At 44.5% G+C, this 27,102-nt stretch overlaps 1 protein-coding gene across 1 annotated transcript in view; it reads left to right on the top strand.

Moving 5' to 3' along the window:
* Window positions 1–21,666: 21,666 nt before the first annotated feature.
* MUSK (muscle associated receptor tyrosine kinase) overlaps window positions 21,667–27,102 on the top strand; it is a 48,727-nt gene continuing 43,291 nt past the window's right edge. Inside the window, exons 1-2 of the mRNA XM_038170896.2 lie at window positions 21,667–21,977; window positions 25,554–25,680. Of these exons, the coding sequence (XP_038026824.1) occupies window positions 21,899–21,977; window positions 25,554–25,680 (206 nt within the window). The 5' untranslated portion in view covers window positions 21,667–21,898. The remainder of the gene's footprint in view (window positions 21,978–25,553; window positions 25,681–27,102) is intronic.

Below are 27,102 nucleotides of genomic sequence, written 5' to 3'. Positions count from 1 at the left end.
CACGGGCTGTGCCTCTCCCAGGGGTGGTTTTGCCGTGGAGATGACATGGAGGAGCAATTCCCAGCTGAGCAGCATCGTCTCCATGGGCAGCGTGCTCAGCTCTGGGGCATGGGGCGTGTGGCAAGCAGGGTGTCACTCCTTCAGCTTCGCAGCCACCGAAAGCATCGCTGGTGAAATCCCTCCTGCGCGTGCTTGACACGAGGATGGTGGTCAGCTCAGGAGGTGAGTGACAGCGGTCATTGAGGCACGGGTGGCAAAGTTGGTGCCTACCAGGATACAGACACAGAGCTGCAGATGTCGGAGGTGGAAGATGTGCCGAGCATGCCGAGGTGTTTCCTGAAGAAGAGCATCTCTGGCACAGCGCAGCTCTGGGGCCGCCTCGTGCTGCTGCGAACGCCGGCCTCTGACTACTGGAAGGTCAGGTAGGTGTCAGAGTGGTCCTGCTTCACCCCGAGCATGAGCTTGATGGAGAGGGTGTTGTTGGAGGTGCTGGTCAGCATGAACTTGCAGGAGCAGGTGGAGGGCAGCATCGTTAGCTGCAGCTGGGCTGCCTGAGGCACGGCCCCCCAGGCTTCTGCCACCAGCTCCGGGAACCACGTGGTACACATTGTGTACCACGATGGCGCAGTGCTTCGGAGGAGACATTTCTGGATGGGGATGAGGCTGTGTGGAAGGGGAGGTGCTCGGCACTGCCAAAAGCTCGCTCCTGCCGTGCCTGTGAGAAAAAATGTCAATAAGTTTTACAGAATCACAGAATTGTCTAGGTTGTCTAGGAATCGACCTCAAGGTCATGGAGTCCAACCTCTGACCTAACACTAACAAGTCAACCACTAAACCATATCACTAAGTTCAACATCTAAACTTCTTTTAAAGACCTCCAGGGATGGTGACTCCACCACTTCCCTGGGCAGCCCATTCCAATGCCTCATAACCCTCTCGGTAAAGAAGTTCTTCCTAAGATCCAATCTAAAACACCCCTTGCGCAACTTTAGTCCATTCCCCCATGGCCCGTGACCAGGCACGTGGGAGAATAGACTAACCAACCCCCACCTCGCTACAGCCTTCTTTAATGTACTTATAAAGAGCGATAAGATCACCCCTGAGCCTCCTCTTCTCCAGGCTGAACAAGCCCAGCTCCCTCAGCCGCTCCTCACAGGACTTGTTCTCCAGGCCCCTCACCAGCTTCGTCGCCCTTTGCTGGACTCGCTCAAGCACTTCCAAGTCCTCCTTGTAGTGAGGGGCCCAAAACTGAACACAGTACTCGAGGCGCGGCCTCACCAGAGCTGAGTACAGGGGGACAATCACTTCCCCAGCCCTGCTGGCCACACTGCTTCTTATACAAGCCAGGACGCCGTTGGCCTTCTTGGCCACCTGAGCACACTGCTGGCTCATGTTCAGCCCACTGTCCACCATCACTCCCAGGTCCTTCTCCGCCAGGCAGCTTTCCAACCACTCCTCTCCCAGTCTCTAGCTCTGCTTGGGGTTATTATATTAAGCTTCCCTGGCACTGAGGTCAAACTGACAGGCCTATAGTTTCCCAGGTCTACCCTCCAGCCCTTCTTGTAGATCAGTTCAGCTCTTTCAAGATCCCACAAAGCAGCCCTTCCTCCACTACTGAGTGCTGACATGCGTTGTTTTAGCTACTTGATCCTGTGATCTGGGGTCTGGCTACTCCCGTGAAGACAGTGAAGAAGTTATTAAGCATCTCTGCCTTGTCAGCATTCTTTTTTATTAAATAGTAATAGAACATTAATAGTAATATAAACTATTACTAATCTGCAATAGTTTCCTTGTCCTATTCAACAAGGGACCTATGTCTTCCTTGTGCTTTTGCTTTCATATCTGAAGAACCCTTACTTGTTCTTGACATTGTTGGGCAATTTCAAGTCTAGTTGAGCTGTAGCCTTTCTGTCTATATCTCTGCATGCCCTAACAAGGTTCTTGTAGTCCTCAATGGGTATTTAGCCACCTTTCTGTAGCTGGTATGCTTCTGCTTTGCTTTTAAGGAACCCCCCAAAATTTTTAAGATAGGGTCTTGTGTTTCCGAGAGGTGTTTATTTTATTTATTTATTTATTTATTTTGAATAACTATTGTGCATGTCTAACTGTGATATCTGATCCATTTTCACTGCTCAATAGAGCTAGAAATTGGTCACATAATCATTGCTTGTGTAAAGAGCATCCCTCGTCCCTTCCTTCCCCTCAGGGCACCCACCTTCAGGGCAGTTTAAAACTTTTCTCCTATGTAGGACAGAAAACACTTCCCTCTGCCTGCTTCAGTCCCTTTCCTGACAGCAACACCTTGGAGATGCTTTCACTCCATGTGAGACATTTTTTACAAAATATATGAAATTGGAGTACTACTGAAAGCAAACAGGGCAGCTTATGCACCTCTGCTGTTCATTCTCCCTAAAAAACTGATGTATGCTGCACAGCATAAATTTAACCTGCTGCACAGGTTAAATTTGCTTGAAACAGACTAATTAATGTATGCTGCACAGCACAATCTCTCAGGCTCTCTGTGCTAGACTTTCTTCCTGGACTAGAGTTTATCATATAATCTTCTTTCTTTGTTGCCAGATCTCCCTGACTCAAACAACTCAGAAGTTCTATCCCCTGTAATTTCACTTCCTTGCTTTCATGCATTTTGCCCCCTCCTGCTCCCTGTGAATACCACTGTAATGGGGCAAAACTACACTTCCCATGAAGCCGGCAAGTGATAGCTAACTTGGCTGAGTTGGAGAAGCTCCATAAATATCAGTATTGTGTGAATGAGCCCCCACAGCTAAGCACAGTATCTACAGTGCCTTTTAGCCAGGCATTCTTTCTTAGGTCTTTGCTGAAAAAAAACACACCAAACTGCCTACAGCACAGCCTCAAAATCACTTCAACCCTCCTTATCCCTCAGCAGTGTCCTGTCTCTGCTGACGTCTGGCTTCATGGAGAAAGCAGATATGGCACTGGTGGTCTTTCTCATTTACCATGAGCCTAAAACTCCACAGTAGCCCCTAAGCAGGAGAACACGCTCCCCTCAAACATATATCAGATGACCAAGGACCAGCACCCAGGGTTAAATTTGCTTGAAACAGACTAATTAACTGATATTATGCAAGAAGATTTTCCACAGTGCCCTTCACCAGACATTTAACACACCTAAGTAGAGTTCAGAATCAGGCACCACTCTAGACTTTTTACGTCTTACACAGAATTGCTTGGAAATAACTATGTAAAGATGACTTATGCTTATGTGTGGAGAGTTTTTTTTTTTTTTTTAATAAAGTGACAGTTCTTATTTCTTACAGTACAATAACAGCATGGCATTGACTAGAATTGCAGAAAACTCAACAGTTAGACATAGTTAGAAGGTTTAGTACTGGGCTATGCTTTACTAAAAAGCTGAGTATATTTGCTGGGAATATATATAATAGAGTTGTTGAAAAATCTGAATATTTTTTCTTATCAGGCAAACAGTTAAAGTTCAGAAAAAACCTTGCTTTGGGCAATGCAGAAAGAAAATACAGGACATCTTTCAGGTATGCAAAAAGTATTTCAGGTATACCGAAACAACAAAATACCAACAACACATCAGGAGTTTCATTTATATCTGGAACCTCCTAAAAGCAAAACCAAAATAAAACTTCAAACACCAAGAATAAACTTTGTTAAAAGCTCCTTTCTGGAGAAGATGAGGTTTTTAGTGGCAAAAGGGATCAGTTGTAGCTTGCATTTCACACGTGACTCAGTTAGTCGTCTTTTGTCTTGATTCAGCCAGCTTTTTAGAAATGCATTCTGGCATGAACAAAACTGCTCTTCTAAGTGTGTGTGTTCACACCAGTGGCCTGGGCCGATGCACGTGTAAGTATATATGTAGGGATCTGTGGAGAAGGACAAGGCTGGGTCACACCGAGTCGGCATCATTACATAAAGACTTAGAGTACCTCTTGCAGAAGCTCATCTTTTGTACATGAACTCTTTTCCTTGTAGCAGAGTTTCAGATGCAACCAGAAGATGTCAGTATGTTCACAAAGAACAGCATCAGGGGTTTCAGGCAGAATAGAGCACGCTAAGGAAAAGATGCTTAGCCTTCCATGAGAGGTCAAAATTTGGGTGAGATCTTTTATATATGGCATGGCTTAGGAGAAGGATTATTCTTGGAGAATTAAAATTATTCAATATTAACTTGGGGAAAGAACTAGCACATCAGCATCTGTGTTTTACTCATGGACAAGGTCAGGCAATGGCCATCCTACTTCCAATACACAATCATTTCTTTATAGCTCATGCTTAGCAAAAGGACTTCATGTAAAGATAAACCAGAGGGCTGAAAACGAGAACTGGTTATTACTGAAAATGCTCATGACCTCTAGGTCACTGGCTCACACGTGTCTCAGATTTTAGTGGTGGGATGTAGTTAGCATTCAAAAGCATTTGGTAGCCTTTGAGCTGATGATCTTCATGCAATTGCTCATGAACAGGCACCCCTCATCTCATAAATCAGTGCTGCTAACAATGTCCAAAGCAAGTGTCTCAAAGAAACCATGAAGTGATGGCCACAAGCTGCTTGGTTATAGGCAACTTAAAGAAGCAATAGAGACAGTCTTGAACTTATTCATGCCTTAGTCAGCCCTCCCATTTTTTAACACGCAGGAGAACCTTTTCTAAGGTAATATGTTCAAAGGTGACAAATAGGACTAAGTTATTTGCCTAGTCAAACTTGCAAGCATGCTATCCTTGACATGAATCACACACTAAATAGCTTTCAAAATGTAATTCAATGAAAACAGTTATGCAACCCCTCCCCCAACAAAACAAAACCAAAACCAAAACAAAACAAAACAAAAAAAAAAGAAGTAAAGCATCTCTGAAAAAAAAAAAAAAAAAAAAAAAGGTTTCAAGAACTTTAGGGACTGTCTTGGGCTTCATGTCCTCACCTCTGCTTTTTGGGCCTGTAAGAGTGACTAAAGCTCTCTATGTTCAAAGGAAGCAACATGATGCATTACTGAAAAAAATCTATTAGGAGCCAAATCCTCTTTGTCTTAAAGCTCTTGTTGCAGCCCAGGCCAAGGCAACTGAAATCCTCCATGATCTATGGGAAGGATCCAGGTTTTCTCATTTAGCTTAGTTAAGCAAATATTCATGTGTTCATGGAGGCACACTGTCAGCCTCCATCACCACAGTAACATAGCATTTGACCTATCGTGTGTCCAGATGCTAAAATGCAACAACTACTGAAACAAATTCACAGCTTTCCTCCACTTCTGCAATGTAGGGTTTTGCCAGATCCATTCGTTTAGGAAATGTTACGTGGGAGTATGCTGTGAAAACCATGGGTCAAGAGACCAAAGGACTCAAGGACGGAGGATACAGAAGAGCCAGGAGATGACCCCTGTTCAAATTTTCTACCAACTGCTTGCCATCTTGTTTAAAATAAGAAAACCCCTTTCCAGTCTTAATTTGTGGATGCTGGGAAAGCCATGGATATTATCCTGACAATGTGGTGACACTTCTCTTGGGCAATGGTTAGAGAACTTTTGTGCAGTTTTGGAAACAAACCCCCAGATATAAATGTCTTCTGACAGAAGTGCATTTAACGAAACTGCTGCTGTGGCAGAACATCAAACCAATCACTCTCAGCCTCATAGGTGAGCAGTGGTATTTGGCATGCTCCAGTCTGCGTTCCCCTCCTCCAGTCCTTCTCTGATAAAGTTATTCTGCCTGGTGCAAGAGCGAGTCTTGTTGTCTATCAATATACCATGCTGGTAATTAGTGTTCCGTCTTTTTTTCAGGTCTTAAATATGTGCCTGTATTGCTGCAGTGCTAAAAAGCAGACACCCATGGTGGAGTGAGGAGGATGGTGTAGTTTGCCTACGTTATGAGGAGGATATTATATTGTTTCACGGCTTATGGAATATGCATCAGGCTCACAGGAAGTCCTGTGGAAGGAGTTTCACAACAGGATCTGGTTCCAGGAGCTGAAATTTCACCTGAAAAAATGGAGTTTTCAGAGTTGGAAAACCTACTGTTATTTCCTCTGTGCATTGTCAGAGCACATCCTGGGCTAATGAAACATTTATGCGTTGAGCTCTATGTTCGAAGCAATGAAAAGAAGTCTGATGTTTCCTACGTCCGCAGGCCCTTTCGGGGGGGATGCACATGCCCTGTGTGCAAGCTGCAGGGAGAGCAGGGCCAGTGCTGAAAGTGAGCCATCCCCTTCCAAAGCTGCCCTGGCCATGGAGCAGTGAAGGGGTCCTGGGTGAAGGGAGCAGGAGGAGGTGTGCTGTGGGCTGAGGGCAGGACTGGTATTGGTTACGGTTCTTTGCTGGTCACAGAAAGCAGACATACTTTCCCAGGGACAAAGCTAGATTCCTGCACATGTGGATGAGAGCCTCAGGCTTCCTCATACCTCACTTACCTCACTGCTGGAGTCTGTTTTCAAAAAAAAAAAAAAAAAAAAAAAAGGGCAAAACTTTTTCATCAAAAGTCTAATTTCTTCCAGCTTTTCTGAATGCATCACTTTCAGACATTAAAAACATCACAAAGATCTCCTCCAAAGCAGGCTCCCCCAACCTACAACATATTAAAGTTTCAGTAAAGGCTAAATTTAATATATAAAATAAAATCATTTAGCAATAGAGAAAGGCTTCTTTGAGCTCTGAAAATGCAAAACAACTCGTCAGTACAAACTGTCTAGCTCTAGCACTCTACTAATTCACCTTTAGAAAGAGAGCTTGGAAGCAGATCTGGAGAGTGCCAGATGAAGTCAGCTAAGTTTGCAGCTGGCTCAGAAATTATCCACACTGGGAAATGTAGGTTATGCTGCTGGCTGGGGGCTGAACAGGCCGCTGAAGTCTGGGTGTACTGCAGAAAGGGCTGCACATATCCTGAATAACAGCAAAATGGATGCACAAGTAGAACAACAGGCAAGGGAAAAGTGAAGAGGCATTTTCACTTTATTGTTTTGTTTTGTTTTATTATTTTATTTTATTTTATTTTATTTTATTTTATTTTATTTTATTTTATTTTATTTTATTTTATTTTATTTTATTTATTTTATTTTATTTTATTGTATTTTATTTTATTTCATTTTATTTGTTTTGTTTTGTTTTCTTTTGTCTTTCAGAGAAGAGAGGAACAAAAAGCCCTCATATGGAGGGCTGGTCAGAGACTTTGAAACACCGTGAGTATGCTAAATCTGAGGTAGAGAATATGAGCAGGGATAAGAATCCTGTTCTTCACAGAAACAAACTATAACTAACAAACCAACCTTCCAAAGAATTAATTAACTCATGGAGTAACTGTAGGGGGAAGGGACTTGCTGTCCAACCCCCTGCACGCAGCTGGTCCTGTTAGAACAGGTTGCTCCATGCCGTGAGCAGTCAAACTTTGAATATTTCCAAGGTTGGAGATCCTAAAGTCTCTCCAAGCCTCTCTTCCAGTGAGACTAACCACCCTCATGGTGAAAAACTTTTCTTAAGAGCTAAACTTTTCTTAAGAGGCTGAAGCTACCCTACACCTTCTGTCTTCCTTCATATTTCCCATGCTCCAGCCCCAGCCATTGCAAGGACCTCCTGCCATCACCAGGCAGTACATACACCCTGCTCTTTGCTTACTCTTTATATAGTTCTGCTGTATCCATTTTTTCATCAAGAATCCACCGAATCACAAGAAGACATCCCAGAAAAGATGTATCCTCAAAGTCCCCAGGAGCAAAGTTCTTTGCAAAGGCTGTAAAAATATACCTTTTATAAGCTTGAAGGAGTCCAGAGCCTCTCTGTGAATTTCAGAGGTGCCTCCACCAGGGCCTCAGTTTTCACACAACTGTTCCATTACCTAAGCTAAATGACATTCAAAATGCCTTGGCCACGGAGTCAGCAGCACGTACAAGGATGTTCAAGCATGTTTTTGGTTTATTAGTTCTGCTGCAGACGCTCGAGCAGATGAATGTAAGAGGAGAAACTGGCTTTATAGTAAAGAGAAAAGAGACCTACAGCAGTGACAAATTAATTTCCATCCTGTCATGACTCATGAGACAGCGCTACAGTAACATTAACAAAACGTCAGTTAAAGCGGTAGTAATTATTTCCATTGCTAATACTGACTCTGGCTTAACAACATTTACAGGCTTTGTTACACTGTCATAAAATAAACACCAATATAGAAACAAACCAGATTATCCGCTTGTGAAAGAAAGGACTTTTTTTTTTCCTGCCTGTGCCCATGACAGAATCGTGCCTTGTGAGGGAAGTCAGGGAGGGAGGCAGGCTTTGAAAGCAGCTCATGAAGAGACTTTCAGCAGCAATATTGGGTTCAGAGTCAGAAAGGCCGTGCTCCCGCTTTGCCCAGCAGACTGCAGGCAGAGACGGCAGGAGCAGGACCCCGACAAGTCCCATCCACTCCAAGTCAACCCGGTGACTTTCCTCAGATGGCCTCGTGTGCCTTTATGTGGCAGATTGGTAGGAACTGGTGGACCAGCAGTTGAAATTTTTGTTCTGCTGTTGCACGTGTTGAGTTGCCTTTGTTTCTCACAGTTTTATGTGCTGCCAGTGTGTCCTGGTTCTTCAGCCACTAGGAAGAGCATCATCTGCAGCATCCAGAGAACCTGGGATCATGCAGCAAGACGTTAAACAGAGCGTGCCCTGACAAAGAAGGTGTCATAGGAAAACATATTTTTCTTTAGGAAACTCTACACTAGTGACCAACTCTGACGCCAAAAATAATCAAACCAATATTTTAATAGTTCTGATTTAATTTTTGTGTTCCAAGACACCCGATATTATCCAGTTTCCAGGAGGTGGTTTCTAGGCAGTGCTTTTGGGCAGGGAATTGGACCTTCAGTGTGGGACTACTGCAGGGTATTGAGACAGTTTGTTCGAAACCTAGATTTGTAACACCCTCTAGACTGCATAATTTCACATCATGAAACAATATTTCTTAAGGGCTGCGATCATTAACAGAGGGTAAAACTATGACCAAGCCCCAGCCTTCTGCGGTGTCAAGAGTTGGACTTGATGATCCTTAAGGGTCCCTTCCAACTCAGGATATTCTATTCTATGATTCCCCCATGAAATGTCTTGAGGAAGAGGCTTGACTCTTTTGGAAATGGGTGCCTTGTTCTCTGGGAGTACAATGAATGCTGAACATTAGTCCATGACTAACCCTACTATTTTAACAAAGGGTATGTTCGAACAAAGTGGTTTATTCCGCATCTATGTCTTCAGTCCATGCAGGGGCACAGACTGGAACTCAAGCAGTAATGATTTTTTTGGGTGCAGACAGATTTTTCCTTCTAAAATGACCCTATTGCACAATTTAACTGCTCACATAACTTAGACTTGGTGACAACCCCCAAAACTAATCCTCAGCCTTTCTTAAAATGGCATTTAGCTCAGTGACTTGTGCTTCCTCAACACACAGCTTTCGTGGGCTGCTTGTGCCTGCGTCCCTAGAAATGCAGATACCATGAACCACAAAAATGCCTTGCTGACAGAGGTGGGACACAGTATTTCAGATGTGTGCCTGAAATGCTGCCTTGTTGTGGTGCTCAGAGTGAGTCACTTCAGTGCTGAACTTCAGTTCACACTCGCCACTGCCAGGGATTAAATTTTAGAACCAAACCGCAAGGCATGCTGCGTTTTATACCAAGCAAGGGTATTATTCATATCAGCAAATGGACACTGTGCCACAGAATCCCATTCTTCTTGCATTTCCTCAGACCTGAAACCCCAATGCAGATGCCTGAGTAGTCCAAACACAGCTAGAGTTGTACTATCATGACTCAGGCTGTAATTAAATCAATGGAAGATTATCTGTGGACTATGCCTATGAATTATCACTAAGTTGAATCTGACAGAGTTTTTGTGTGCCAAAAATCTCCTGGGAATTAGTCCCAGACTGTATTTTTCTTTTTAAGGCCTTACTTATTCTTCCTAGTGTTTAGGAAAATTTAACTTGGCAATGCTTAATGATCCTTACTATCTGACTTAGAAGAAGTAACAGCTTTTATATCAGATCAAACACTTTACACAGTATTAGGGAAAGACTCTATGAAGCCTGGACAAGGATCCAACTGAAAACCAGGAGACTTTCCTTATATTTTCACAGACTGCCAATTCCCTGTGTGAAGATCTACGGGACCAATATTCAGTGCATAGAAATATTTCTGTAGGAAAAAGCTCTAAATGACTTTCAGTGGTAATTCAAAGCCTCCTGATGTTAATGCATATCTCTGGAAAAGAAGTGGAGCAGATCTGTGTAATTCACTTTTAAAAAACTTATTATTTTTGATAACTTTTATTACTCAACTTTTTGAATATGCTTATAATGCATGACTTCATCAGAATCAAGGTACTTCTCCAAAACAAGAATTTTGGTGTCCTAGCAGCTCTTTTAGGTCTATCCAGAAATTCATCCCCTTGTCCAAGTGCCAGGGTTTGCTCACTGCTGAGTACTACTTTGTATACAGTACAGCTCCTCCCATCCTGGGCAGCACCGCAGGGCTTTGTACCCCTATGGCCACACTGCTGGTGGGAAGCACGGCCCCTGGAAAATCCCACAGGAGGAACAAGCCATCCAGGCTGGCTCCTGGGTCACTGGGTAGCTGCAACAGGGTTAAAATCTGCCAGACCTGCTCAGTCCTGCTCTATCCTCTTGTTTGGCATCACAGTGAGGGTTTTACAGTGAGGTTCCTAGCTCCCTGCCTTCTGTCCAGCACTAAAACGGCTGCTTGCAAGATGACTTACATGACTGCAGCTAACAAATGGGAAAGCTGTTACTCTGGCAAGATTTAGTCACTGCCTCTTTGACTGGCTGCATAGTCACTCGTCTGCTGCCAGTGCCGAGTGGTGGATATGAATGCAAACAGATGAGTGATTCCGTATCTGAGCAAGGGTTTGTAGAGCATTACTGCACTTGCTGCAGGAGAAGGGGACCATCAGACTGCTGGCACAAGGCAGGTGAGAAAGGCACAACAGTTACTGTAGTTTGTGCTGTAGCTGACTTTCCACTGATTTCAGATGCCCCTGCTCAGCCCTTGCTTTCTCAGCCTGAGATGCCTGTGTTATGCTTTTCAGCGTGTGGGTAGCAAACAAAAGAAGTCTTCTCATCTCCTGCTGAACTTTTGCTGAGATGAGATTAAACTGCTATTTTTGCTCTGTAGTGTTCAGCATGAATTTCTTATCTTTCCCCGTGCAGGCAGCACTGGAAATGTGACGTGTGAAACCACACGGTGTTTTTTGTAGCACGGCAGGCAGGTGACATGCCCTGGTGTGGCCAGGTAGCAGGACCACTTGCTCAGCCAGACATCACCAAGCACTGATCCCCTCCACTAGCACGCTCCTCTTTGGTCCATGAGACCTACCTCCAACCTGCTAAGTGGCTTCATCTCTCAGTTCTGTCTTCTGCTTATCCCCAGCCCCCTGGCTGACTGCAGGTCTTCTAGAACTGCCCCTTCTTCATCTCCTACAGCTAAGCTTCTTGTTCCACTGCTTTCTTTAGTGCTGCATGTGCTGACCATGCATGGCTTGTAAGCTATGCCACTGGAGGTCGTGATGAGGTACTCTCACACCCAACTTAATGTCTAGTTACAAGGTCCTGATCCTGTCCCCCAACACCAATGTTGGGGTCAAGAAGTTAGAGGATGGAAGCTAGAGTGTTTGCTGCCCTGGATGGCTGTCACTGAAGCCTGTGCATTGCAGCTACAGAAAACATCGGGATCATTGCTACAATAATGTATGTGAGAACCCAAGTCCTGCTATGTCAGAGTACAGGGCTGATGGACATAAGGTCTTGGCTGGCATGCAAGAAGAGACACAAATCTTTTACCAGGCCTCCCAGGAACTCGGACTGGGACAAAGCCTGTATCCTTTGAGCTCACACGAGTATGAGGAAACTCTAGACATTACCATGGTTGCTCAAATATCAGCCGCACAGAAGAGATTGTGTTATTTCGTGCTTTTGACAAGCAGGGAGCAGCAGACTGGGACAGCTTCAGCACAGAGTGCTGTACTGGCAGCACCTTTGCTTTTAAGGGCAAAGTCTGATGGTGAAGAAGTGCACCCCTTTTCTTGGAAAATGGGTATGTCGCTCCATCTTTTGTAACAGGGTTGTGGCCAAGATGCAGCATCGCTTGGCGAAGGAATGAAGTGCACTTTCTGGAAACATTGATGCACACGTTCTGAAAAACATCCTGTAAGTTTTTCAGGAAAAAAAAAAAAAAGTGACATATGGTAATTAACTGAGAGTGGGTGGATCTGAGGGGGTGAATGAAAGGTCTGGCAGAAGATCACAGCTGCCTGTGTTCCAGGTAAAGAGACATGTGGGTGAACACAATGTTCAAGGTACATCAGTATTTCTCCAGCATGGAATTGTTGTCAAATACAGAATTGTCCCCAGACAGATATGGGAACTGTTTCTCCCCCAAAAAATGCACAGTGACATCCTTAAAGACTAGGAACTTGTCCCAGGTCCATCATCAGCATCATGGTGAAGAACCAGGGCTCCCACGTTGTCTCCCATACCCAGGGGCTGGTTGGTGGGGAGAGCCCTGATCTGTGCTAGGGGAGGCTGGGCAGCAGCAAGGGTGAGTGGTGGAAGTGTCAAAGACTGTTTTTTTGGCTTTGAACTACGTTTTTTTTTTTCAAGAGGTAAAGTTGTTAGTAAATAAATAAATGCCGGATGTTATCTTACACATGAAGGTCACCACAGTGTGATACACAGGGGAGAAGATTTAGAGGAACGGGGTGCATTTATTGAAACACAGTGGGACTCACCTCAGCAGGTCCTCTGAAGCTCCTCACTTTGTTGTGCTCGTTAATTTGTCACTGCAGAAGCCTGCCCCTCAGGGCAAACTGTTCTTCTCTTATCCAGAGAGGCTTTTTCCATTGACTGGAACAGGGCTGCCATGTGCCAGCTCATTTCTGACAGCCACCATCTGAAAACTGCAGTCTGGGACAATTATGGCCGTGAGTCACCGCACCAGAGCAGGCTGCTCCTGGATGTGGGCTCTTGAACCAGGTCCCAAACCTGATCCTGCTCACTATTGCCAGCACTACACAAGTTAGGTTTTTGCTCCAGCGTTTCCAACTGTTGGGATTTTATCACATTATCTGAAATTCTGCTTAATGCCTCAGCCCCTGGGGCTACAAGATTATGTAAGAAACTCTGCTTTTATTACAAAATAAAGTTCATTTTCTAGTTTTTCCAGAAGAACTTACAAACGTGACCCTTTATAGTGCAGTCAACATAAGGTTACTAGCACCTCCCCCCAAACTATTATATTTGAGCCAAAGATTTTTTATTTTTTAAGACCTGACTCATGATTTTTGAATGCCTGAGGGACACTGTAGTGTACTTTCAAAAATACAGCTATTGTTCAGCTTTCGAGCCTGATTTTTTTTTATTTCCCTATCCTGACAGCATTGCCTAACTCAGGGATTTTTGTTTCCCTATATGTTTTGAGCGCTGCAGCTCTGTCATGCGTTTCTGACATTCCAGAAGCAAGCCCCCGGGAGCTCTGTCATGCATCTGCTGTTGGAGGTGCTGTAACAAATGTCCTACAGCATGTTTACAGTTTCAAAATCATGCTTGTCTGAAAAAAAAAAAAAAAAAAAAAAAAAAGTGTGGTTACATATATCCCTTCTGGCACCATTTTCTAGATGAAACTTTGTTTTGTTTAGGATGCAAATTCCATTAGTGCTGGGGGGGGATCTTTCTTATTCCAGCACCTGAAAGGACAGGCACACGGGCTGTGAGGCACCCACATGTGTATTTTCACCCTGTGTGCAGCCATCCTGCGTGCTTTTTTACGGGCACAATCAATCCATCCTTTTCCTGGCACAGTCTCTTGGGGGAGGACATTCTCTTACTGCCCAGGGAGCATCTCCTGCTTGCTCTGAGGTGGCTCCTGCAAGAAAAACTGTGCCCCCTGGTCTGGCCCCTGGTGATATGGGCCACTTGTGATCGCTGATGGCCTGTGCAATGCTTCTGAAAGGCACACTGGTGTGAACGAGGGCTGAGGGGTCACGGCTGGATGCTACTGTAGATTGCAGAGCAGCCTTCTCACTTTGTCAGGGCTGCTGTGGCCTGGTGAAGAGAAATGGCATTTGTCTCACAGGTGGGATTATCGTGGCACAACAGATTCAGACTTTTACCAGAAAGTTCACATTCTAATTGCAGAGTCTGGCTTCCCAGTGTGACTTGTCATGCACCCAGGAGGATACACCCACCAAAGCTGTAATTCAGGTGCTACACAGCCTGTGGGGTACAAACCTTCATGGAGCCTTTGTTTAAAATGACCCTATGGTCTAAAACACTTCTTCTTCAGCTGGAGATAACGCATGGGAGAGCAGAGAGGTATACAAACCATAACAGCTGCACAGTGTGGGTGAGACAAGCAGCTGAAGTCTCGGTGATGTTCAGCAAGTCTTAATCACAGACGCAATTCTCGACTGAGGGCAAACTGGCAGAGATCCACTATTGCCAAGGGAATCATAACAATTTACATCAGCTGGAAGTCTGCAGATGTTTTGTGGAAACGAGAGTCCATCCTGCTTTTTCTGTCTTGCATCCTCAACAAGCTGACTGACAGCAGTAGGAATTTGTCTCCTACTACCAGCAGAAGTGGGGAATGGGAAATCAAGCCCCAGTGTATGTCTGCTGCAGCCAGAGGAGACATCTCAGGGATGGTTTTGGTCCAGCGCACTTTTTATTCATCCAAACACTCCGGAGCTGTAGCTGGTATGGAAAAAAAGGCAAGTATTATGAAAACACTCTAGCCACAGCTTGCCATGGAAGCTGACATTTACAAACAACTGATCTCAAGCTGTTTTGGGGGCTGGAGTTCAGTGGTGCTCGCCAACCGTGATGGCTGGGACAGGGTGGAGCCGCGGCTGCTGCTGCTGCAGAGATGCTCAGCACCTTTCCACGCGTTGGGAACGTCTGCTTTACTAAAGCAGCGTGGGTTTCTATCACTCTTCTGGAGACTACCCACCTGCTGCTGGTAGGAAAAGGAGGTCCAGGCTGGGAACGTGCTGAAGAGGTGGCCAGAGAGCCTCTCTCCAGCTGGGAGGGATGGAGGAGGTGGCAGGGAGGAAGGACCCTCACCCATGCGATGTCCTCAGGGGACAGCACGTCAGGGATGCACCAGGGCAGCTGTGGTGGCTCTCCGAACAGGCACAAAGCCATCTTATGGGTCTCAGCCTCTCGTGATGCTATCTAGGGTGGCTTCTGCGCTGCATGGTTTTTGAACAAAAGTATTTTGTTTTATGACCATCCTTTCAGGGCATAAAGAAAGCTCTCTCCTTTACCACTCCCCCACCCATAGATGGGTGTTGCGTTGTGAAACAGGCACGACACAATCTCCGTTTAGGTTTTGCTAGAACTCTTTGCCCCCATCTGTCTCACCTCCTGACGAGCTCTGCTGCTGCTCCACCATTCACAAGTCATTCACAGTGCATTAATCGCCAGAAGGACACCATCGTGACCAAGCTCTTGGGCTGCAGTGCCAGGCCCACAGACCATGGACACTGCCCTTGCTTCAAACAGAGGTATGTCCACAACAGGCCCTGATGGGAGCCTCAGGCCAAATTCATGCAAGTTGAAGGGACTAATCCTATGGGTTTTCCAGGGTTTCAACAAGATTTTATGTGCCCTAGGTCTTTTTCAGAAATAAACCAACTCCCATGGAAAATACACTGACCAAAGGGATGTATCCACACATAGAGCTGTGCCCATACTGGTGCTTCCAAGTGATAAACACCAGCATTTAAATGACAGCCAGTGAGACAATGGTAGCAGCTAGACATTGGGCTGGTCCAAAATCCTATGGCCAAGCACTGGGTGAAGTTCAAACCGGGACCTGATCTCTGCAGTTCAAGCCTCCTTCCCATAGAAATGACTGGGATGTCACCACGGATTATTGCTTCAAACGAGCAGCAGGTGAACTCCTGAGAAATGAAGATCAGAGGCAACCTTCTGCTCTCAGTTACACTCCATTGACGTCAGTGGGGTTGCCTGGGGTTAACTGGGAGCAGAATTTAGTGGCTTGTATGCAGCTCACGCAGCGGAAGCCCCCCAGAACACTTTTCAGCAGCGCTGCGGTATGGCACGCCACCAGCTTCTGCTGGAAAAGCTCTCTTCCTATCCAAGTCACAGAAAAAAAAGCAGCTTGTCCGGAGAAAGCGTGAGGAGCTCTTCCTCAGGGAAAGGAAAGGGGATAGGGCAGCTGTGGGACACCTCCTGGCAGGACACAGCAGCTCCATCGCGGGGCTCCTGTTCCAAGCTGCTGCATGGCTGCAGGCCTGTCCAAAACCTGAGTGCTTCCTCTCATCATGCCCATGTGCCATAACACCTCCCAGATCCCGCACGGCTGCAGAGAGGTGCTGCAGTGTTCCAGAGATGCTGTAGTGGTGGGTGGGAGACGTATCTCAGGCCTCTGGGTACAAGTGCTGGGATAAAATAATTTCTATGCTGTGCTCCTCTGTCTTTCACTCAAAGCCAGTTGTGCTAGGGACTGCATGCTTTATTTATTTTATTTTATTTTATTTTATTTTATTTTATTTTATTTTATTTTATTTTATTTTATTTTATTTTATTTTATTTTATTTTATTTTATTTTATTTTATTTTATTTTATTTTATTTTATTTTATTTTATTTTATTATTATTTTTAATTTTAATTTAATTTTATTTTATTTTAAGTGAGTCACAAGAAAAAGTCCATTTGGACCATATATATATACATCACAGAATCACAGAATCACAGAATTTCTAGGTTGGAAGAGACCTCAAGATCATCGAGTCCAACCTCTAACCTAACACTAACAGTCCCCACTAAACCATATCCCTAAGCTCTACATCTAAACGTCTTTTGAAGACTTCCAGGGATGGTGACTCCACCACCTCCCTGGGCAGCCTGTTCCAGTGCCTCACAACCCTTTCAGTAAAGAAGTTCTTCCTAACATCTAACCTAAAACTCCCCTGGCGCAACTTCAGCCCATTCCCCCTCATCCTGTCACCAGGCACGTGGGAGAACAGGCCAACCCCCACCTTGCTACAGCCTCCTTTAAGGTATCTGTAGAGAGTGATAAGGTCGCCCCTGAGCCTCCTCTTCTCCAGGCTGAACAAGCCCAGCTCCTTCAGCCGCTCTTCGTAGGACTTGTTCTCCAGGCCCCTCACCAGCTTTGTGTATATATACATGTATATATACATATACATATACATGTATATATATATATACATGTATATACACATATATATATATATATATACATATATATATATATATATGAAAATATACATATATATACTCCTGCTTCTTAGGTTAGGCTCCTCTGCACTCCAAAATAGCAAGCAAGACCAACAAGTGGTAAAAGAAAAAAAGTGAAAAACATTTTTTCAATCTGACATGTAGCATTGTTGTACGTAAATTTGTCTCATTGTGCTTTTCCTTGGTATTAGTTTTGATTATTTTAAAGAGGTGGGGAGTGACAGGGGAGTGACATGGCAGGAGGGTGAGGCCTGGGGGACTGGAGGCAGAGCCCCAGCGGGGAGGGGTGGCAGAGGCTGTGATCACACCACTGGATGCAATGTGTGGGCTGTTCTGCACCACGAACGGTCCAAGGATAATGAGCTAATTTCTCTCTTTTACCTTGTTGTGGAACTGAAGGATATGGAAATGCTTGCACCAGCTGATGAAATGTAATTTCCTGATACAGGCCTCACGGCATTGAGGTGTCACAGATGGCTGTGGAGGAAGCCTTTTCCCCTCCACGGGGGCTGATCATGAACCCCAGCCACACAAGAGGTCGTCATGATGGGTGACAACATTATTACAAGAGTGATATTGCAGTCCACGTAACAGATATGTTGGACAGTGATGGAATAATCTTACGTTCAATATAATCAATCCAAAATGACATTGTTTCACTCTGTGCACCACCTGCAACAACAAATTGCAATTGCAGGGAAGAATTTCCTTACTCTCCATGCCATACGTACTGGTGCATAGTTAGCTAGCTGCATCACAACGTGTCTTACCCTTCCATAACAATATTTACATATACACTATTTCAGTGCAGCAATTACACTGCATTAAGCTACATAACTTTGCCCCTCTGCAAGATGTGAGAACAGATTAGATTGTTCTTTGTCAGTACCAGCAGATCCTCTGAGCTGAAAAATTCCAGAAAAAAAAAAATAAAGCACAGCTATGGCAAGAAATTAATGCAAATCTTAGATTTCCCAATTCCCCAACATTTCAAAAGAAGAAAGGAAGAATATTGTAGATTCAGGCATCAGAGCTCAGTAAGTGTGGAAATATTAGGAGGATGAGAGAACGGTCCAGATGTCTGAGAGCAGAGGCCAAGTCAAATGCTCCTGAAATCCTGCAACTGAAATGTGAGAAGTTAGGATGGGGCTGTGTTTCTTAAAGAACTTTGAAGGAAAGTCATTCATTTGGACAATTCAGGGGAAAACAAATTGGTGCAGGAGTGGAAAACTGACCTGAGTAGCTTACTTGCAGGCTGCAGTGCTACACGTGGCAGAAGTACACCCTCCAGTGTACAGGTCTCCAGTCACCACCCAGCCTGTAAACCCAACTTAAACTCCAGTGTCTTCAAAGAACTGAGAATTTTGCTCAGCTCTATGACGAACACCTCCACAGCACAGAAAAATCACCTGTGTCAGACTTCTCCCCAAGCCACTCAGTGCCTCCTAGCCATCGTTTTCCATTTCCATTGTAGGTAGCATTGCCCATGCCAGCCTCTGTTCTTTTATTCTCTGTTTTTCCAGTGAGTCCGTGGCTCTGACTTTCCTCGTGGTGACATGCAGTGATAGTTTGTTTGCTCTGCTGGTCACAGCAGCAGCTTGTATTCAATGAACTGCTAGAGCAGCAGAGGGAAAAACAGAATCCACAGTGTGGGAGCTTGCTTCCATACACAGTTATATTATTTATTCCTTATTCAGTCATTTGTGTTAGGAAGGAACCTGTTACATAACTGCTGTCCCAATCTCAACCAAAGGAGAACATCTGCTTTCAGGTGTTTTCCTCTGCATTGTACTGCTCATTACTTATATATCAGACCATATGAGAGTTACTATTTTTTTTTTTTTCTCATAAAAATGAGACAAAGAAAAGAAAGGCCATTTGACTTCACATCAAAATGCAGACTGGATAAACTGGCTTAGTGCTGACTGTGTTTGTTAAAAATTACTTTACAAACAACTTGCAGAGGCAGAAAAAGAAGAATATTACAACTAGATGAATGAATATTACAACACACCTGGTCTTTGTGTTCTGAACTTCATGTGTGGACTTCCTGTTGAGTCCTCTAGAGTGCAGAGAGCTCAGCTGATGGGTCTTTGTGGGAATAAGGCTTGGACTGCAGTATCTGCAAACCAGGGACTGCTTTTCATTATGGGCTGTGCAGAACCTCATCTCAGCAGAGGCTTACCAGCATGACTGAAGACAACAGCAATTATTAGCCGTATACTGAATGTATCTCAGCTTTGTTAGGGAAAAACAAAAACAAAACAAACAAACAAAAAAACACAACACAAACAAGGCAAAGCAAAACAAAACATCACACTAATAACTACTCCGAGTAAAAATTTAAAGAACATTTTACTTTGATAAGCTAGGCCTGAAAAAATTCTTGGATGCGAGGAAGTTTGGTGTCCCCAGTGTTTCAGTTGCCCTGATTTCACTCTATTCAGTCTCACCTCCCCTTGCATGGAAAGAAGAAACTTCTTTCCTTGATGGTCACAGATGAAAAAGAGCTTGCAGTACGTATTATCCACCAGCCATCCAGCTTGTGCAGCTGGAGAAGAAAATAACTCCACCCTGCACAAGTGTATCCTCTCTGCTCACATTTACAGTGTAAATGCAAACCCTTTCAGCTTAGAGCAGCTCAGCTCTCTGGAGTCCTTTATAAAAAAAAATAAAAAGCAGAGGAAATGAGAGGTTAGAAGCAATTTGTATCAATATGTAGCAGCCACCGCTGCCAATGTCATTTCTAAATGCTGTAATTAGCCAGCAAAAGGCAAAGACTAATTCTTGGACTTGTACAGGATGGTGCAGTTTCAAAGTTCTTGCAACACAGCCTAGCGGGAATCGGTGATGTAGAGGTCCTTGGTCAATTCCCTCCACGGAGAAAACTTTGCCGTAAAAGAAAAAATAAAAAAATAAAAAATTGCATTTCTACAGAGCAGATGAATTGGATGTGACTGAACTTAAAGAAAGTGAAAGAAATGTTTGTAAGTTCATCCGTAAGTCAGCATTTCTCTGTTTTCTAGGTAGGATTGTTGTTTCATTGTTGTCTTGTTTTGCTTTGTTGTTGTTGCTAGCTCCAGATTTTCTAGAAGACCTGTAACATACGAATGTATGCTTCTGCTTTTATTCAAGCTCAGAGGTGCACTTGTCTGGGGATCCTTGTTCTTAATCAGCCACTGCATGCCCTCGAGTTAATGTTGCAATTATCACGCGATATCGAACTGCTGGGATTCACACACCTTTAGCTCTTGACAGCCTTACTCATTTGCTCCTCAGAGGGGACACCTCTGAGCTGTGCATGCTCTTTGCAGAAATGACTGCTAGTAGGTGGCTGAAACAGAGGGGTTCATCAAGTAAAGGAAATTCCACAGATCTCAGAGCACCTTTTACTGTGATATGACTGCACATTCCCTTTCCTCAGATGAGGCCTTTTAGTGCTTTGCAGAGCCAAGCTCACATCCGCTCTGCTGATAACATGATGAAAAGTATCTGGAGTCATGTTCCCAGGGCATCATCATCAATTAGATTCTCCCTAGCTAATTATTCATCTTTTTTTTTCTTCTGATGCAGATGTTGCCCCCACGTCAGCCTTTCTACGTGGATAAGACTGATTGCAAATGCTGTTCATATAAATATTTGCAGAGTAAAAAGATGGACCACAAAAGACATTTTTAAAAAAGACCATATGATGCATGCTGGTGGGATAGGAACGGGCAAGACTGAGTCAGTGAGGAGATCTCCTCAAGACGAATGCTCCTTTAAACCCTCCTAGAAAATAAGCTCTGACTCTCAGTCTTTCACTTAAAATGGAGATGGATATAAAGGTATTTCTGAGGGATTAACACCACCAGTAGCCAACTTGTGTATTTTCTTCCAGCATTGCCTCTGCCTGTGCCCAAATCCCCTGGGAAGCTGCTGATGTTGAAGTGGAATACTCCTTTCCTCTCAGGGTACAAATGCCACTCCTTCTGTGGCTATTCCCTTGTTTTAGTCTGTTTCAGGAGAAGGATCTGCTTCCCCAGTGCTCTGCAGCAGCTCCCAAATGTGGACAACTGCCTTGGCAAAGGAGGGCTCTTACAGCTCCCCAATGCCAACCGCTCCTGCTGCAGTGAAGATATTTGTTAAGAAAAGAAATGCCATCAGCAGGGCAACAGGTGGTATATTGCAGCAAATCATGAAAGGGTTATAATAAGACAGTGTGAGAGTGAGGAGGAAAAAGTGAAAAAGAGGGGGACAAAGCCGAAGGAAGACCCTGTGGCAAGCAATTTTTCAGCCACGGCGTTTACTTGGTGCTGAATGACAAGCTTGCTAATTTTACAGCACTGGGGTCATGTATGGCCCTGGAAATGTGCTCGCCCATTGTACTCCTCACTGTTTGCTTAGAAGGAATTCAGAAGGGATTTGCTTTCTCTTGTTTCACGAGCCCCACATTTCCACGCTGCCCGAAGTGGATACGCACCAGCTGGCCACGTCCATCACCGCCGCCGGGACAGAGAATTCCTGATTATACTTAGAGTCACAGACTCGGCTCCGTCATTAGCGGGGGAGCACAGCTTGCACACTGCCATCCGAAATGCAGCTGGGGAGCTCCACTCGCCTGGCCTGACAGCACCGGACACTCTCTGGACCAAGGATGAAAGATCTGCTGGTGGTGCCCCTTGGGCACGTCCTCACCCTGGCAGCCCTCAGCCTGGCCGAGACACTTCAGAAAGGTTTGCTGGGTTTACACCCTGCTCTGCTCCTGCTGAGGGAGGTTTTGCAAAGGGGAAGGCATCTCTGGCAACGGTGGAGTGGGTGGTGTTCCCCCAAATGGGCGAAAATGTACTGTTTTTGTCTCTGTCTGTCCGGTGGTCACTTGGATGCTTTTTGGATAGCAGGGAGAATAATTCCTGTCTCTCACTGATCACTGAGGAATAGCAGTGAGATCTATTGCAATGGGCAGTGGAGAGCTTTGGGTTCAGCACGGGTAGGATGGACGTGTCCTGTGTGGGCTCACAGGTTTCCACTGCTGGGGGGATGCAGTGCTGGTGTTGTCCCACCTGCCTATGTCTGCCTGTGGGGTACACAGCTTGAAGATGACACTTTAAGGTCTGTATAGGGTGTATATATAAATACAAATAAGCAACTTGTCTGTTGCATGCAGCAGGGTGTTACTACACCTAGTTTCTCTCCTGCACAGACATGCACACATATACCTTTACCAATGCATGAACTGAAAAATAATCCGCTCAGAAAAGTCCCTGAGGTACAAAGGGGAACACCGTTTTTCTGGATTTGCCATCTGGTAACACTGTGGACAAAGGGATTGATTGCACACTGTCAGGAGACATTCTCAGCATGCCAGAAAATGTGCAGCTTCAGGAAAAAAAGCAAAAAAAAACTACTTGAAGGAGGATATTGGTAGTCACCAGTTAGGCCCACATTGCTGCTCTCATCCGGGTGTATGGATGAGAAAACATAAATACAAACAACAAAGCTGGAAGTCAGGATGGCCTAAAAATGGGGAAAAAAATACTTATTTTTAATAAAAGTGTTTGAAATCAATACATGTATGTCAGCTTTTTGCTAAGGCAGTAACATACATTGGTGTACCCCGCCGTTGTTCCAAGTGGTGATAGCATGGGACTGGAGGGACAAGAAAACCAAAGAGGGAGGTGATTGCTTCCCACCCTGGCGGCATAGTGCAGTGAGGAGATAGGCATCTGTTCCTAAAACATCACGGGCAGCTGCATTGCCACGTCCCTGGAGAGAGGCTGAGTGTGCAAGTGCAGCCCAGGGGTACCCTATGGAGGCCCTGCTGGAAGCACCCCTGAGCATGGTTGTAGGCCAGAGGAGCCTGTGACGCTGCAGGGGAGGCTTTGTTGGCTTGGTGTCTCTTGTTTTAAAAGTATGAATTCAGACACCAAACCAAATAACCTGGTGGCTTCTGGTGGGTGTGGGATTTGGCTTTCCCACAGGCGCCGTGACTGCCCTTTGGTTCATTTTGCTATCTTGGGTAACTACAGCTGACATCCAGAAAAATGGCACCAGGGCGGCTTTGCAGATGTATAGCTTAATTGATTTTCGGTGTTATCTAATCCCACATGGCTACCTAAAAATGTCAGAGAGCCCCAACGCATGCACACGGAAAGGTCAGGGGCCACTTCTATATACTGATAAACATATATTGTACTGTTTTGATTTTATTTCCCTGCATTAAAATCTGGTCGTAAAGGTGTCATAAGTTTTGACTGCTCTCCTGAGAAGACTGAGAGCGACGCCAGTACCTGAGCTTTTCTGACGCCTCTTGCAAGGAGGCAGCACCTCGGCCATTTTGGGGCTCCCTTGCCGCAGGTTGACAAAATGGCGGTGCACTCCACCACTACGCCCTGAAGATACACCACGCCACACGACTTTTGGGTTTCTGTCCCACCTCCATCGCACAAAGTGAAAGGAGTACTGCCTTCGCCTTCCCTGCTGGCCCCACGTTTTAATTTTAGCATAGGAAATGAAAAGATGAAATGAGAAGATTGCACACTGCTGTTATCACAGTCATTCTTCGAGGCCATAGAGTTTAGGGTGGTAGGTGTAAAACAATGATCCTTTTCTGTTTTTTACTACAGGCGATAAAGGATTGTGAACAGTGCAAATCTAACTTTTTTATTCAAGTGGCTGTTCTCATTGTGACAATGCAATTACAAAACTGGTTGCTTTGAATTTTAGTTAATGTAAGAATTTACATTTCTCAGGGTTAAAAAAGCATCATTCCTGAGATCAAGGCATGTGGACAACAGCAATAAAAACATACAATATAAAATTAGATCATAAAACTCCATTTCATTCAGGCTTAATTCCACCAAAACCTCATAAACTCTGTCATGAAATAACAACATCTCCTTTGAAGTAGACAGGATAACCATCGGTGCAAGTTATTCTCCTAAAACAGCTGCCAGTTACAGGAAAATTTAGGCTTTCTGAAAATTTTCCACTTGGTTTCGCTAGAGTGGGATTCATCCGGGATGACATATAGATACTACTTCTATCTAGTGTGACCTAAAATGACCCAATAAATTGCAGCCTGTTACAATTTGAGACAGTGATCTCAAATAGTGAATCTGACAGAGATGTGTTTTAATTAACATTTAGATAATATAATCATTAGTGCTACGTTAACTGTAGCTTTAAGATCTGTCTGTATAAGTACAGCAATTACCCGCTATGCAATCTGAAGTCATATAATCTAGAAATGTTATTGAGACATGTTTGTTCTGATGACAGTTCAAAAGTGTCAGGACTTTTGCATAAACCTGTTACTGGAAGTCCATAATTTTTAGCCCTAGCTTCATTCCAAATGAACACCAATGACAATCTAATTTTACCCCCATGATAATTAAAAAAGAATTAAGGTAAATGCTTTCTATTATTATCATTCACTTATACTGGAATTCCTTTTATTTAACCATTTTTTTTAAAGAGGAAGGTTAAATTTGGTATTTTTTTTTTCCTGTACCTAAATCTTGTTTTACTGAAGACAGTCAGCAGTATGGGAAGGATTTTCCTGTGAAAAAACAGACTGTATGCCAGATACTGCTACAGGAAGAAAGGAACAGGAAGATTCTTGCATCCGCTGAGCATTTGCAAGGTGGTGTTTCAGGGACATGGTATGAAACTAGTTCATGTCAGCACAGCTGTCAGTGAAATTCAGCCCAACAAATATTGGATGCATGTCCCTTGCAGCCATACATTAGAAGTCATTCATGTGTCTTGGGATGCAAAGGCTGCAATGCATACCATGCGCAGGGAGAGTGATTCACTAGGCATACCCTTTGATCCTTTGCAGTTCTGCTTAGAGACTTTTACCAGGGTGATGGAAAATGTTTCTAAAGATACATTCAAATAATGCATGATGACAGGTCTGCGATAGTAAGTGTCAGACACAGCTATTGCACTTTTAACCCTGGTGCTACTTGGTTAGAAAAGGTGAGAAAAAGACAGGGTGTGCAGTAGTCATGCCATATATCTGGAAGAACTGATGGGCCTTTAGGAGTCTGGTTTTGGAAAAACTCCTGTCTTGTATACCAGGATGTTCTGTCTTGTGCCCTGTGGAGAAAGCAGAGGGGAAAACGCAAAGCCTGCAGTCAATGACAGCAGAATGCAGGTAACAAAGGCAGGGGGATCTCAGTCACAGCAAGCATGTGAAGGCTGCATGAAGCAAGGAGCCATCTGGTGACCTGCAGGGACACCTCTGCCTTGGCCACCTCCCTCTGGGGTCACTGGGAGGTTTTCATATTTTCTTCTCCTTTGTGCAGCCCCCTTTATCAGCACTCCCCTGGAAACTGTGGACGCGCTGGTGGAGGAAGTCGCCAAGTTCGTGTGTGTGGTGGAGTCATACCCAGAGCCAGAGATAACATGGACACGCAACAGCATTCCCATCAGGTAGGGGACCGCCTGGCCTGCTCCAGTGTCTCCTTCCGAAACATGTGGTGCTTTTTTTCATGACAAAGGTGGCATTTGGAGGTGGGTCTGCAGTGGGAGAAGAGGTCTGTAATTATTAGTGAATCTGTGTTTCTTAAGGAGTGATAAGAGCACTCTGGGGATTGCTCAGACATGTGGTTGGCAATAACAGAATGAGAAATCTGCTGTCAGTACTCAGGGCAGGGAGCCCGAGCTCTTGCTGTGCTATGTGCTTTCTTAAAGTGAATGTGAAAAGCCATTTTCTTGGCCACGTGGGCTTGCTTTCTGTGTATCTGTGTTGATAACAGTATTATGTGGCCCTGAATTTTCTCTGAATCTCAGCTCTGGTTATGTTTGAAGTATCTGTCCTTTGCAGCTTCACACTTTGAGTTGGAGACAGTCGGTTTCTTCTGTGAGCAATGCAAGGAATTTGTTCTTCAGCTGCTCATGGTGCAATTCTCTCTCTGTTCCTCAGTTTGCTCCTTTACAAAGGATGCCGTATAATATTTAAACGGAGCATCATTGCCAGACTTGCTGCCTGAGTGTCTGCAGTGCACTTGGAAACTGCACAACAGGGGTTGTATCATGCCATTCTTTGCTTCTGCATCTCTGTCTTGTGAACTGCCAGATGTTAATGTCCAGGCATTGAAGTGCCTCTGAAAAAGGCAGCCTTGGAAACATGCTATGGAAGTTACTACCATTGCTGTAGCCCCGTTGCTGAAGACAGGCTCAAGCAAAGCAAACTGCACCCAGTCTTCCAACTCTGAAACCAATTCATATTTTCCAGATGGCTTCACATCAGTTTCTTCTTCTTGACTGCTGTTAGTGACTGTCTCTGTAATGGAAAATTACAGAATGATCTCTACATAATGCAGTTCTGTTCTCCGAGGCTGATCTCCATGTAATGCAGATAGTCACTTTCAGTATGGTTCCTCCTGTTGGGGTTGCAGACCAAGAGCACCCTTCAGCACAGTTCAGGAGACTCCAAACGAGCCATCAGCAGGAAGAAGTTTTACTGCTAGGAAGCCCATTTTAGAATAAGAAAAGGGAAAAAAAAAATCTGCATGTATTGCCTTCAAAAATCTGATTTATTGCCTGCAACAGAACCTCATCAAAGCCCTGTTCCTAACACTTTTGATGTAGGGGGTGGAGGTCCAAGTTTCCACAGATGTTATTTCCACATTAGGTCACATTCCTCCAAATTCCTTTTCCATTCATGACACCATGCCTGAAAATCCAAACTGGCAGAGGAAGCCATTCATGCAGGACCATGGAGATAACATGCCTTTTTAACCCCATGACCTTTAAAATTTCACTCTTCTGTTGTAGGATCATATGAAAAAATGTTAATTTTTGCCCCAGTCTGCACTTCCAGAAGCCCAACACACCTTTCTAAATCCATCC

This window comes from Anas platyrhynchos, chromosome Z, assembly GCF_047663525.1.
Source record: "Anas platyrhynchos isolate ZD024472 breed Pekin duck chromosome Z, IASCAAS_PekinDuck_T2T, whole genome shotgun sequence".
Taxonomy (NCBI): Eukaryota; Metazoa; Chordata; class Aves; order Anseriformes; family Anatidae; genus Anas; species Anas platyrhynchos.
Note: the sequence above shows the minus strand (reverse complement) of the source record. Positions and strands in the feature narration are given on the sequence as shown.